The 13,655-nt window shown below is 44.6% G+C and overlaps 1 protein-coding gene across 1 annotated transcript in view; it reads left to right on the top strand.

Moving 5' to 3' along the window:
• ARID4B (AT-rich interaction domain 4B) overlaps positions 1 to 13,655 on the top strand; it is a 557,657-nt gene that overhangs the window by 122,892 nt on the left and 421,110 nt on the right. Inside the window, exon 2 of the mRNA XM_040429305.1 lies at positions 11,657 to 11,717. Within this exon, the coding sequence (XP_040285239.1) occupies positions 11,712 to 11,717 (6 nt within the window). The 5' untranslated portion in view covers positions 11,657 to 11,711. The remainder of the gene's footprint in view (positions 1 to 11,656; positions 11,718 to 13,655) is intronic.

The raw sequence follows: 13,655 nt of genomic DNA, 5'->3' as shown, positions 1-13,655 counted from the left end.
CAATAAAAACTACAGCCCATCCCACAAAAAACAAGCCCCTCATACAGCTATGTTGATGGAAAAATAAAAAAATTATGGGTCTTAGATTTTGGTGATGCAAAAAAAATGAAATTTAATAAAAAGTGATTTTATGATATAAAAGTGGTAGAACGTGAAAAAAACACACTACAAATTTGGTGTTGCTATAAGTGTATCAAGCCACAGAATAAAATTATCTTATTAAATATACCACATGGAGAACTCCATATAAGATTAAAAAAAAACACTGTCAGAATTGCAATATTAGCCTACTTCACCTCATCATTTTTTTTTTTTATAAAAAAAGATAGTCATATGTACCCAAAAATGTGTACCATTAAAAACTACAGCCCAAAAGGTGGTATTACGGGGGCAGGTCATGGCGTATACGGCGCGGAAAAAAAGAGAGTCTAGGAAAAAATTTGATAAGGCCACTAAAAAACTTGTACACTACTTTTCTAAATTGCCCGACGGAGTCCAATAAACTGCAGTGGGTAACGGCCAAACATGCATATGATTATGAACTAGAACAGATAACAAAGTGCTTTGGAGATCGCAAAAAAGCTGACCTTTTTCAACATGGCAACAAGGCGGGGAGGCTACTCTCCAACCTCACTAAGCCTTATGCTGCACGACCGCCTACTCATCCCCTAAAAGATGAGTGGCGGCCTCTTTAACAAGCCGGAGGACATAGTGAAAATAATGGGAAGGTATTACCAATCCCTTTATACCCGAGACCTCTTTGTGAAAGACAGGGCAGACGAGCTTTTGAATAAAGTATCCTTACCATTGGTGTCAGAAGAAACCCGAGCGGCTCTGAATTCAAAAATAACTGAAGAAGAGCTGAAAACGACAATTAAATCTCTCACGAATGGTAAGGCCCCAGGACCTGACGGCTTTCCAGCCGAGTTTTACAAAGCTCTGGTTGGAGAGAGAGCCCCCAACTTAACCTCATTATACAATGATATTCTGAAAGGCAATGGGTTGCAGTCATCGGGGCATCTGGCGTACATAACATTAATTCCCAAACCTGATAGGGATTTGACCCAGCCGGGGTCTTACAGACCCATATCACTTATAAATCAAGACATCAAACTCCTCTCGAAAATAATTGCTAACAGGCTAGCCTCTATATTACCAGACATCATAGGAGATCACCAAGTAGGTTTTATGAAGGGGAGGTCTGGAATAACGAATATACGTAAGGTCCTTGCGGTACAAGACGGAATACGAGGGAGGCGTCCAGAAGACAATCCGGCTCTTCTGGCGCTAGACGCAGAAAAGGCCTTCGATAATGTCAGTTGGGAGTGGCTTGAAATGGTCCTAGATGCTATAGGCTTTACAGGAGAATTTCGGAATTGTTTAAAGGCCCTTTATTTTAGGCCCCAAGCAAAAATCTATATACCTGGCTACTTATCTGGTACAATAATTTTGGAGAAAGGCACAAGGCAGGGGTGCCCCTTATCTCCTCTGCTTTTCAATTTAGCCCTGGAGCCCCTTGTCTTGTGCCTGAAGCTTTCGGACCTATATAGGGGCATTGTGGTGGGGAGAGAGGAAGTCAGAGTAACATGTTTCGCAGACGATCTGTTGCTCTATCTAGGCTCGCCTGACTCTCATCTCCCAAAGGTGTTAGATGCCTTGCTTTATTATGGTTCAACAACGGGATATAAAATAAATGTGGCCAAAAGCCAAATTCTCTTCCTAAATCCTTGCCAGGGGGACCAACAACGGTACGACGCAATAGAGGTGAGGAAAGATTATTTGAAATACTTGGGGATTAAGATCAGACGTTCTGCAGCAGCTCTATACAAGCTAAATTACCCTCCCATCTTCCAGAAAATATTTCTTGACCTAAATAAGTGGAAAGATCTGCCACTTTCTTTAAGTGGAAGGGCACACCTGATTAAGATGGCGTGTTTCTCTAAATTACTATATCCTCTCCAGACAATCCCTTTGCTTCTGGGACATGAAGATGTCAGGAAGATTCACTCAGCGTTCATAGCTTTCCTGTGGAGGAATAAACAACCACGTATATCTTATGAGAAACGAACCTTGCTTAAGTGTGGGGGGGGCCTCCAGCTGCCAAATGTCCACCACTATAATTTGGCAGCATTGTTTCGCCATGTGAGAGACTGGACATGGGGAACCTCTTTTTTCTCGGCCACATCCCTGGAACGGGAACTGGTACGTCCATGGCAACTGGGGACGTTATTACACACCAAGCTTAGGGATCTCCCTTCTCACATTAAACAAAATGTGGTGATGCAAGATACTATCATGTCTTGGAAAGCCATCAGAAAAATATATAGATTGCCGTTTTATATGTCGCCCCAGTTGCCATTGTGGTCTTTGCCTTCCTTTTCTCAGGGAAGGGAAAACAAGATGTTCCAGACATGGAGAGAGAAAGGTATTAACAGGTTACACCACTTGCTCGACGGTCCTGGCCAGGCCCTCCTGACATGGGAAGAGCTTAGAGGCAAATACCAACTCACAGAGGCACATTTCCTTCCCTACCAACAAGTGAAAGCCTAATGCAAGGGGCAAGCGGAGAGAATGGGAGAGGCTGAGAGATTGGTGTAGTTTGATGCTCTTTTGGGCACAAAAACTTCACTTAGCTCTCTTTCTGAACTATATCGCAGGATTCATAGCACTCAGACACTAGGTCTAGTGAATAGCACTTTCAAATCATGGGAAGGGGAATTAGAAGATCTAGAGGTACCCACAAAAATGAGAGAAGGTTTTGAATATGTTAGGAAGTCGCTTTCCAATGAACAGTGGAGAGAGACGCAATTGCATATCATGCACAAAGCAACATATGCCTTTGATTTAAAATTCAAAGAGGCCCCAGCCCACTACCTAAGGCAATGTCCAAAATGCTCACTGCCCAAAGCGAATCTCCTCCATGGCCTGCTAACCTGTCCAGATTTACAGCCATTATGGTCACGAACGGTACAATATATACGGGAGGTATGGGAGATAGAAGTGAAACTTAACCCGATGCAATGTATTTTTCATTATATCCCAAACGATCAATCAGACCCACAAGGTCGGACAGTAGCAGAAAGTGGGATACATGTGTTACTCATGTCTGTCAAAAAATCCATTCTGAGGAAATGGTTACAACCGTCGATACCAGAATGGGAAGAAGTCATGGGAACAATGAAACACGTACTATTTATGGAGCGACTGGAGATTGAAAGGCACAAAGAAAAGACCATAGGCAAGTTTATTAAAAAATGGGGAAAATTTATTTCAGACGTCTTTTCTGACAATGAAATCCAAGAATTAATTAAGCCGTTCAGACAGACAAAATGGTATCTAATGTCTCAGCTGAAGGGAACCCTGGGGTTATGATGTCTACATAAAAAAAAAAAAGATGGATGGGGAGATCGTCTCATAGGACCCAGTGACGCAAGAAGGAGGAAATTGGATCCGCTTTTACACAGACAGAATCACCACTGAGTTAATAAAGTTAGAGGGAATTTGGGGATGTTCTCTAGGGGGGAGGGATTTGCTTGAAGTTGTAATTACAAACCTGAATAGAAAAAGTAAAAGATCAGGATATCACAATGTACAGCTGTAATGCATGATGTGATGTATCACTTCCCTGCATAATATCCTTGTTTATACCATGTCGGAAATGGAAGTGACTTTCTTTCTGTAACATGCATCCTGATGAATAAAATAGATGTTTAAAAAAAAAACTGCAGCCCATGCTGCAAAAAAATTAGCCCCCACACAGCTCGGTCAATAAAAAAATAAAAAGATTATGGCCCGTAAAGAGGACCTTTTACCTCTCTTGACATGTCAGTTTTAATAGCTACATGCATTCCCCATGTAATAACAATTCTGGAGCATCTATTCTTATGTCTGTATGTTGTGCCATTCCTGTATTATTTCTACTAGAAGTTATATATGACTTGCTATTAGCCTTCAGTAAGGGTACAGAGGGGTGATAACAAGTTGGGGGGGGGGGGGGGGGGGGAATGTACCTGCACAGACTCACTCTATCCAATCAGTGCTGCCATTTTCAGACTTTGCAGGGACACCCCCCAACTTGTTACCTCCTATCTGTACCTTTACTATAGGCTAATAGCAATTCATTCATAACTTCTAGTGCAAATAATAGAGGAATGGCACAACATAGAGCCATAAGAATAGATGCTCCAGAATTGTTATTACATGGGGAATGCATGAAGCTAGTAAAACAGACATGTCAGGAGTGGTGACAGGGCCTCTTTAACCCCATCCTGACTGCCCACTGTGTATATACGTCCTATCTGCACATGGGATTAAATCTCCTGCTCCTGCCATATAGCAGGAGCAGGTCAGGTCCCGGCTGACAGACACAGCAGGGACCCTGAGAAGAAAGGAGCGGTTTATTACCGCTTCTGCCTTCTCCTGTGCCATCAGGAGAGAGCTGAACGAGCGCATGTTGCAGGGAGCAGGAAGCGGCAGAGCCGCTTCTACTTTTAGTCCTGGAGGTCATGTGACCGCCGGGGGTGTCTGGAGCAGGGGCAGAGCTGCAGGGTCTCCTTAGACCCTGATCAGCTCTGCCTGTGTGTAATGCCCCCGCAGGGGGCTGTTTTCCCCTGTAACTGGGGCTCCTGTGGATGCCTCAGCTACAGTGATAACTGAAAAAAAAAAGTCAGTGTCCTCGAGAGGTCTTTTAATGACCCTCTATGGGACATATTATGTTCCAAAAAGAAATTAAAATATTAGCAAAAAAAAATTAAAATACAAATAAAAAAAAAATGCTAACAGAAACCGTCACCATAGTCGCCCCGTTTTCTCAAACCTATACATGTTATATCTGGAAACGATCGTCACAAAATAGGGAACCCATTGCAATAATACATTTTTGTGTCCGTTTTAATATTTTAAAAATAAAAAGCTATAATAATTTTTTTTTTTTTATAATAATTGGCAGGTAGGGCTGCACGATAAATCGAAAAAATAATCGAATCGCGATAATCGGCAAATGCGATATGGCGATTTGGCCGACACGAAAATGCTGCGATTATATATGAAGGGGCCCCGCGCACATAACTGGCTTTTTGTGTAAAGTATTTTACTAGTGTGTGAAACAATCTCTCTCCTATTGATAACAGGTCCAGCCTCTGTACTCACTTATACGATAAATGCACTGCAGCGAACGGCAGCGAGCTGGCCGGCCGGCGCGTGACTGACGTCACTTAGTAACGCTCCTGCTTCCTGAAGTGGGAGGAGCGTTACTAAGTGACGCCAGTCACGCGCCGGCCGGCCAGCTCGCTCCCGCATTCATAGTGACAGTGAGTACAGAGGCTGGCCATGTTATCAATAGGAGAGAGATTGTTTTATACACTAGTAAAATACTTTACACACAAAGCCAGTTATGTGCATAGTTTAGGACACATGAGGGGACACATAGGGCCATGAGGGGGACCAGCATAAGGTGCTATATGTCTTATGCTGCCCCCCCTCATGGCCCTATGTGTCATAGCACACATCCCCTATAGCAGCGTCCTCCACAGATCCCCCATATAACAGCGTCCTCCACAGATCCCCCACATAACAGCGTTCTCCACAGATCCCCCACATAACAGCGTCCTCCACAGATCCCCCACATAACAGCGTCCTCCACAGATCCACCCCATAACAGCGTCCTCCACAGATCCCCCACATAACAGCGTCCTCCACAGATCCACCCCATAACAGCGTCCTCCACAGATCCACCCCATAACAGCGTCCTCCACAGATCCACCCCATAACAGCGTCCTCCACAGATCCACCCCATAACAGCGTCCTCCACAGATCCACCCCATAACAGCGTCCTCCACAGATCCACCCCACAACACAGCGTCATCCACAGATCCCCCACAACACAGCGTCATCCACAGATCCCCCACAACACAGCGTCATCCACAGATCCCCCACAACACAGCGTCATCCACAGATCCCCCACAACAGTGCCACCCACAGATCCCCCACAACAGTGCCATCCACAGATCCCCCACAACAGTGCCATCCACAGATCCCCCACAACAGTGCCATCCACAGATCCCCCATAACAGTGCATCATCCACAGATCCCCCATAACAGTGCATCATCCACAGATCCCCCATAACAGTGCCATCCACAGATCCCCCATAACAGTGCCATCCACAGATCCCCCATAACAGTGCCATCCACAGATCCCCTATAACTATGTCATACCCAGCCGCGTCAGCGGCTCATATGGGAAAATCCAAGCAAATAGACCTCTAGCACAATTCCCTTAAAATATCGCATCGCATATTGTTATCGCAATTTTTAGGGCCCTAATCGCAATCGCACAAAATTCCCATATCGTGCAGCCCTAATTGGCAGTTTTCTTCCAAATTAAACCTAAAAAAAGAAAAAATAAACCTCTAAAAAAACATTCTAATAAAAAGTCCTAAGTGTCAAGTAAAAAATAAAATCACAAAAATGATTTTGGTAGTCAAGCAAATAAAAGAGCTATGGTTACTAAACCACCATGTGCACAAAATCACAAAAAGTTGCCTGGACATGCAGGCCTTTTTGGGCCCGGTCATGAACGGGTTAAAATCTACTTCAGCAAATTCTATGTTCGAAAATGCAGATGCTGCTCCTTTCCATTTGAATTCTGCCGTCTGCTCAAACAGTAGTTTACGACCACATATGAGGTGTTGCCGTATTCAGGAGAAAATGGGTAACAATTTATGGGGTGCATTTTCTCCTGTTATCCCTTGTTAAAGTGAAAAATTTGGGCTTAAAGAGAGTCTGTTCAGTGGGACACAAAGACATGACACAGATGTTACCTTTGTTTCGTATTTCAGATCATCCAAATCGCCCAAAAAGTCGTTTTTATGATATGCTAATGAGACTTCGCAAGTGCCCAGGGGCGGAGAGTTTGCTGAAAGTGCACAAGTTCCCCCGCCTCACTCGCGACTAACTCCGCCCCTCAGTAAGCTCAGGCCAGCCCTGTGCCTCTGTGACATCATATATCCCTATAGGCCGTTTGTGCATCGCAGAGGCACAGAGATATGCAGTGTGCATGCGCCGATTTTACGCTAGTAACTGGCGCATGCGCACTGCATATCTCTGTGCCTCTTCCCACTGTGGGCAGAACACTGTGCATGCCCGTGCCCGGCAGCGATGCGCAAACGGCCTATAGGGATATTTAAAGTCACAGAGCCACAGGGCTGGCCGGAGTTTACTGAGGGGCGGAGTTAGGCGCGAGTGAGGCGGGGGAACTTGGGCACTTTCAGCAAACTCTCTGCCCCTGGGCACTTGCGACGGCTCATTAGCATATCATAAAAATGACTTTTTGGGCGATTTGGATGATCTGAAAAACGAAACAAAGGTAACATCTGTGTCATGTCTTTGTGTCCCACTGAACTATGTGATCGGTTTAAAACCGGTCAGGTTGGTCACAGACTCTCTTTAAGCGACTTTTCCTTGTAAAAATATAATATAATTTAGAGATGAGGTTTATTAGATGACTGGGACAAAATTTTTAATAAAGACCAATTGGAAAAAAAAAATTTAGCCTAAAATGAGTCAAATGCAATCGTAAATAAATTGCCCCAAGGTGTCCATAGCCTTTGAGTACTTCCATAACATATGGCCACTTGACTGAATCAAATTCCTAGGCAGCATCTATAGATACCAGTGTCCAATCGTCTTGTTGTTTCCTTCCTATCTGAGAGACAACTTCTACCCTCCTAATATTGTCAGTGGTGGATTTGCCAGACAAGAAACCCAATTGATCAATTTGAATAATATCTGTTATAGCTAAGTCAAGTCTGTTTGAAAGAATCTTTGTGTAACGGGGTTCCGAAGGTACACTCGGTCCCCCATTAGCCGCAAACCTGCTGCTTAGCTTCGGGAACGAGGATCTGTGTTTGACCTCGTTCCCAGGGCGGCTTTGCTAGCTGGGAGGCCCCCTGCTCCTAAGTCTGCCTTGAGCGCCGAGCTGATCACTCGGTGCTCGACTGGTTGGTCTGTCGGTCATGTGACGCTGGCCACGTCACATGACCCTCACTCCCCACTATAAATACAGGCAGCCTGCTGGCCACAGGTTGCCTGTTAATTTAGGTTCCACCTGTGATTTGGTCTTTCCTGGCGTACTTACCTCCTTCTGAATTCCTGACGATCCTCTGCCTGCTCCTTGTGTACTTTTGCTGCTCTCCTGGTATTCTGACCCCAGCCTCCTCCTGACGATCCTCTGCTGACTCCTTTGGTACTTCACGTCTCTCCTGGTATTTATGACCCCGGCTTCTCCTGACAATTCTCTGCTTGCTCCATTTGTACTTTGTAGCTTTCCTGGTATTGACTCGGTCCGTTCACGTCCTGTTGTTTGTCCGTCTGTCATCCCTGCATTTATTCCAAGTTAGAGATTGCCGTCCGGTTGTCCCCTGTCATTAGGACTCGCGAGGCAAGTAGGCAGGGCCAGGGGTAAGGGTGGAGCGCAGTGGTCACTTCCATCCCCCCTGTGTGTGTGTGTACGCGACCGTTACACTTTGATGATTTTATAATCTATATTACATATTGATATGGGCCTGTATGATAAACAGTCTTCGGGGTTATATAGAGAACTAATATAGTGGCATTGTTTAGAAAATCAGGAAAGCTTCCAGTTTCGAATACTTGGTAGAGGGGAAGCAATTGTGGAGCTATAATATCCTGATATATTATGCAAATGCTAATTATGCAAGCCACTGGGGCCTGTGTTTTGCCCTTGGCTATAAAGGATATGGCTTCAGTTATTTCATCCTGTGAAAACTGGGAATCTAGGAGAGTAATATATTTATTAGTAAGAGTAGTAGTAATAATAATCTTTATTTTATATAGCGCCAACATATTCTGCAGGGGTTTATATATAAACACTCATAAATAACATAGCAGACAAGTCAATAATTACAACTAAAGGAATGAGGACACTGCTCGCAAGAGCTTACAATCTATGAGTAGGAAATTGAATAGGGTTTAAAGGGTTTCTACCACCAGAAATACTGTTATGTAGCTGACTGACACTAGCGATGCGCTAATGTCAGCACTACATAACAGTAAGTTTTTTACCTTTCTCCCTGCAGCCGTTTTGGTAAAATAAGCACTTTTATAATATGCTAATGAGCCTCTAGGTGCTATGTGGGCGTAAAATCAGCACCTAGAGGCTCCGTCTACTCACCCTTTATCCCGCCCAGGTCCCCTGTTCTGCCCGCCCCGCTCCTCTTGATTGATGGCACGGTCCGCCACATCGCTGCCGAAATCCCACGCTGCGCCGTTCACTTCTGTATTTGGCGCAGGCGCAGTGAGTGAATGATGCGCTCCTGGTGCCGGATTCCTCACTGCGCCTGCGCCGACTACGTCACAGTGAGGAAGCCGGCGTCAGGAGAGCGGCCCTCACTCACTGCGCCTGCGCCGAATACAGAAGTGAACGGCGCAGGCGTGGGATTTCGGCAGCGATGCGGCGGACCGTGGCATCAATCAAGAGGAGCGGGGCGGGCAGAACAGGGTACCTGAGCGTGATAAAGGGTGAGTGGACAGAGCCTCTAGGTGCTGATTTTACGCCCACATAGCACCTAGAGGCTCATTAGCATATTATAAAAGTGCTTATTTTACCAAAACGGCTGCAGGGACTAACGTTAGAAACATACTGTTATGTAGTGCTGACATTAGCGCATCGCTAATGTCAGTCAGCTACATAACAGTATTTCTGGTGGTAGAAACCCTTTAAGTATGGAGAGCCTCTATAGTGTAGGCTACCCGGATTTATATTCTAAATCACTATAAAATTGGTGAAATCGGGTCAATATATCAGAGGGTTTCTGTTAAGAGTGTTGTCCAAAGGTCTGCTTTTGAGAATCGGTGAAGAAGAGGACTGTTGATGGACTATATGTGCGAGTAGCCTGCCAGATTGATTGCCTAATTCAAAATAGGAATGCTTAGAAAAGAAAAGATGACGCTGTACCTTTTTCCTTTTAAATGTTTCACATAGTGTTAATATATCAGGATAGGAAATTTGTGCATCAAAAAAGTAGTTGAAGTAGAACAGGCATACGATCGGAATCCTTGAATAGGGAAAACCAGAATGGGTGTACTCGCCAGTGGTCAGAGGTGAGGAGGATTGCAGCTCCAGTCATATGACCCAAAAATGTAATAAATGCAGCTAGGGTGTTTCTATGGGGTGTATGGAAAGAAAGGGATGCAATTGAGCTGTTAACAAGCTCGGCCTCTAAAGCCACCAGATGTAAGGCAATAAGTAAATTTTCGCCCCTTTAAATAGGCCTTAGGCCCCCTGCACACGAACGTGTGCACCCCGTGGTCGTGCTGCGGCCCGCAAAATGTTGGCCGCAATGCACGAGCAAAGTCCGTGGGGCAGCCGCAGCGGATCACAAAAAGATAGGACATGTTCTATCTTTTTGCGGAACAGAAGTACTGGACGAAACCCCACGGAAGCACTCCGCAGTGCTTCCGTAGGGTTCCGTTCCGTACCATTCCACATCACCGGATTTGCGGACCCATTGAACTGAATAGGTCCGCATCCGTGATGCGGAATGCCCACGGAACGGCACCTGTGTATTGCGGATCCGTAAATGCGGTCCTCAATACGGAAACGGGAAGCACACGTTCGTGTGCAGGGGGCCTTAAGTCATGACTCGGATATTAAATAAGCCAGCACCTCATCTGCAGACAGCTGTATTGGAGTGATTGCCCCTCCTCAGTGCAGAGCACTTGGTGAGAGGCTTGTCAGGATTTGGGGGGTACTATATCTCCTTGGGGAGATAGCGCCTTAATGGGAGTGAGGATTAGTAAATGTGGGCCATTGTTTTTATATTAATAACTTTATAAGTGGCAAGTTTTCTTAAAGGGGTTCTCTGGGAATAAAGATGTCCGTGGCTTTGTTTCTCCACACTTTTTTCTGCATGTCCATGTTCCGGTCCCCAGACTGTTTACATCTAGCCATGCATGGGAATGGTCACTGTCACATGCTTCGCTGCACCCAATAACTGACTTCAGCTGTGAAGTCTTGGGTTATTCATCTGTGCTTCTGTATAAGATCCCTACATAGGCACTGAAGGGAAGGGAGTAGGGAAGCTGCTGATCATGTTTGTTTTACCACTGAAGGCAGGATAAGGTGGACCAAAATTTTGGCTGCAGGAAAAACACCAGAGTTCGCTACCAAAGAGAAAAATGTAATGTACATTAAAAAACTTTAAATATTTTTGTAAGAGCGGGTTCACATCACCGTTATGGATTCAGTTTTTGTTTTCCGTTATAACGGAATCCATAAGACGGAAGTCAAAACGGAAGCCTTTAAGAGGCATTCCATTTTGATCCATCATAATGGATCTGTCTGGTTCCCGTTATGCAAGACGGAAAACAAAGTCCTGCATAACGGAAACCAGACGGATCCGTTATAATTCCCATTGACATCTATTATGATGGAAAGGAAAACGGAATGCCTTTTAAAGGCTTCCGTTTTGACATTATGGGCAGCATAACGGATCCGTCCTGTTTTCCGTTATGCAGGACTGGACTGCATAGTAAAACTTTTTGTGTGATTAATCCTTTTAATTATTAACTATTTTACATAAATGTTATTTCACTGTTTGTAGTTTTCTTTCTGAACTTTTTGTTTCTTGCATGACAGGTCTAATATTGGTACCTTGAAAATCCCACAATCGTTTTGTCAGCGTGCAGTAATTATGAAGGCAAGTATCCAATCCTTTCCTTCTGACAATAACCTGTTGTGTGTGTTCAGTGATTTTATGTGATTTTAATATTAGCTATAAAGAGCATTTGTCAGCATGATCAATGCTATTAAAGGGTTTCTGTCACTAGAATTTTCACTATTAACCCCTTAAGGACGCAGGGCGTATCGGTACGCCCTATTTCCCGAGTCCTTAAGGACTCAGGGCGTACCGGTACGTCCTAACTTGAAATCAGTATTCCGGCGCCCGAGGGGTTAAACGGAACGGGATTTCGGCTGAAATCCTTCAGCCGGCATCCTGTGACAACGCCAGGGGGGGTCATGTGACCCCCCCGTGTCGGCGATCGCAGCAAACCGCAGGTCAATTCAGACCTGCGGTTTGCTGCACTTTTTGCAGTTTCTGATGCCCGCGGTCCCTGACCGCGGGGATCAGAAACTTTTGAGTGCCTATAATCAATATTTTTCACCCCCCCCTGCACGATTTTATGCCGGCGGGTGGTGCGGGGGGGGTGTCGCATGCGGTGGGGGCGGTGCGGGAGGCGGGCGGTGCGGCAGGCGGGATCGCGATCCCCCGCCCGCCTCCCCATGAACGATCGTTGGCTTCTAGTGGTTATACCAGGGTGCCAGCACATTGCTGGCACCCTGGTATAAACGGCTGACATCTGTGCAGATGTCAGCCGTTTAACCCTTTCCATACCGCGGTCCGTACGGACCGCTGTATGGAAAAAGTTAACTGTCGTCGGTCAGGGAGCTCCCTCCCTCTCCATCGGGGGGCTGCTGTGCCTTTGCAGCCCCCCGATGGAGACGGAGAGAGCCCCCCTCAGCCCTGTGCTTACCCTTCCCCGTCTGCGAAGTTCTGAGCAGACGGGGAAGGTTCCCATGGCAACAGGACGCCTGCTCAGGCGTCCTGCTGTCCATGGTGCTGAACAGATCTATGCTGAAAGCATAGATCTGTTCAGTGTAAGTAAAATACAGTACAGAACAATATATATTGTACTGTACTGTATTATACAGACATCAGACCCACTGGATCTTCCAGAACCAAGTGGGTCTGGGTCAAAAAAAAAGTTAAAAAAAGTGAAAAAAGTTAAGATAAAAAAAAAAACATTCATCACTGAATAAAAATTAAAAAAATAAAATACACTACACATATTAGGTATCGCCGCGTCCGTAACGACCTGATCTATAAAACGGTCATGTTACTTTCCCCGCACGGTGAACACCATAAAAATAAAAAAATAAAAACTATGAGAAAATTGAAATTTTGCCCACCTTACTTCCCAAAAAAGGTAATAAAAGTGATCAAAAAAGTCACATGTACGCCAAAATAGTACCAATAAAACCGTCATCTCATCCCGCAAAAATCATACCTTACCCAAGATAATCGCCCAAAAACTGAAAAAACTATGGCTCTCAGACTAAAGAAACACTAAAACATGATTTTTTTTGTTTCAAAAATGAAATCATTGTGTAAAACTTACATAAATAAAAATAAAGTATACATATTAGGTATCACCGCGTCCGTATCGACCGGCTCTATAAGAATATCACATGATCTAACCCCTCAGGTGACCACCGTAAAAAATAAAAAATAAAAACGGTGTAAAAAAAGCCATTTTTTGTCATCTTACGTCACAAAAAGTGTAATAACAAGCGATCAAAAAGTCATATGCACCCCAAAATAGTGCCAATTAAACAGTCATCTCATCCCGCAAAAAATGAGACCCTACTCAAGATAATCGCCCAAAAACTGAAAAAACTATGGCTCTTAGACTATGGAGACACTAAAACTTTTTTTGGTTTTAAAAATGAAGTTATTGTATAAAACTTACATAAATAAAAATAAAGTATACATATTAGGTATCGCCGCGTCCGTATCGACTGGCTCTATAAGAATATCACATGATCTAACCCCTCAGGTGACCACCGTAAAAAATAA

The sequence above is a fragment of the Bufo bufo genome, chromosome 4, assembly GCF_905171765.1.
Source record: "Bufo bufo chromosome 4, aBufBuf1.1, whole genome shotgun sequence".
NCBI lineage: Eukaryota > Metazoa > Chordata > Amphibia > Anura > Bufonidae > Bufo > Bufo bufo.
This window is presented reverse-complemented; position numbering and strand designations above follow the sequence as displayed.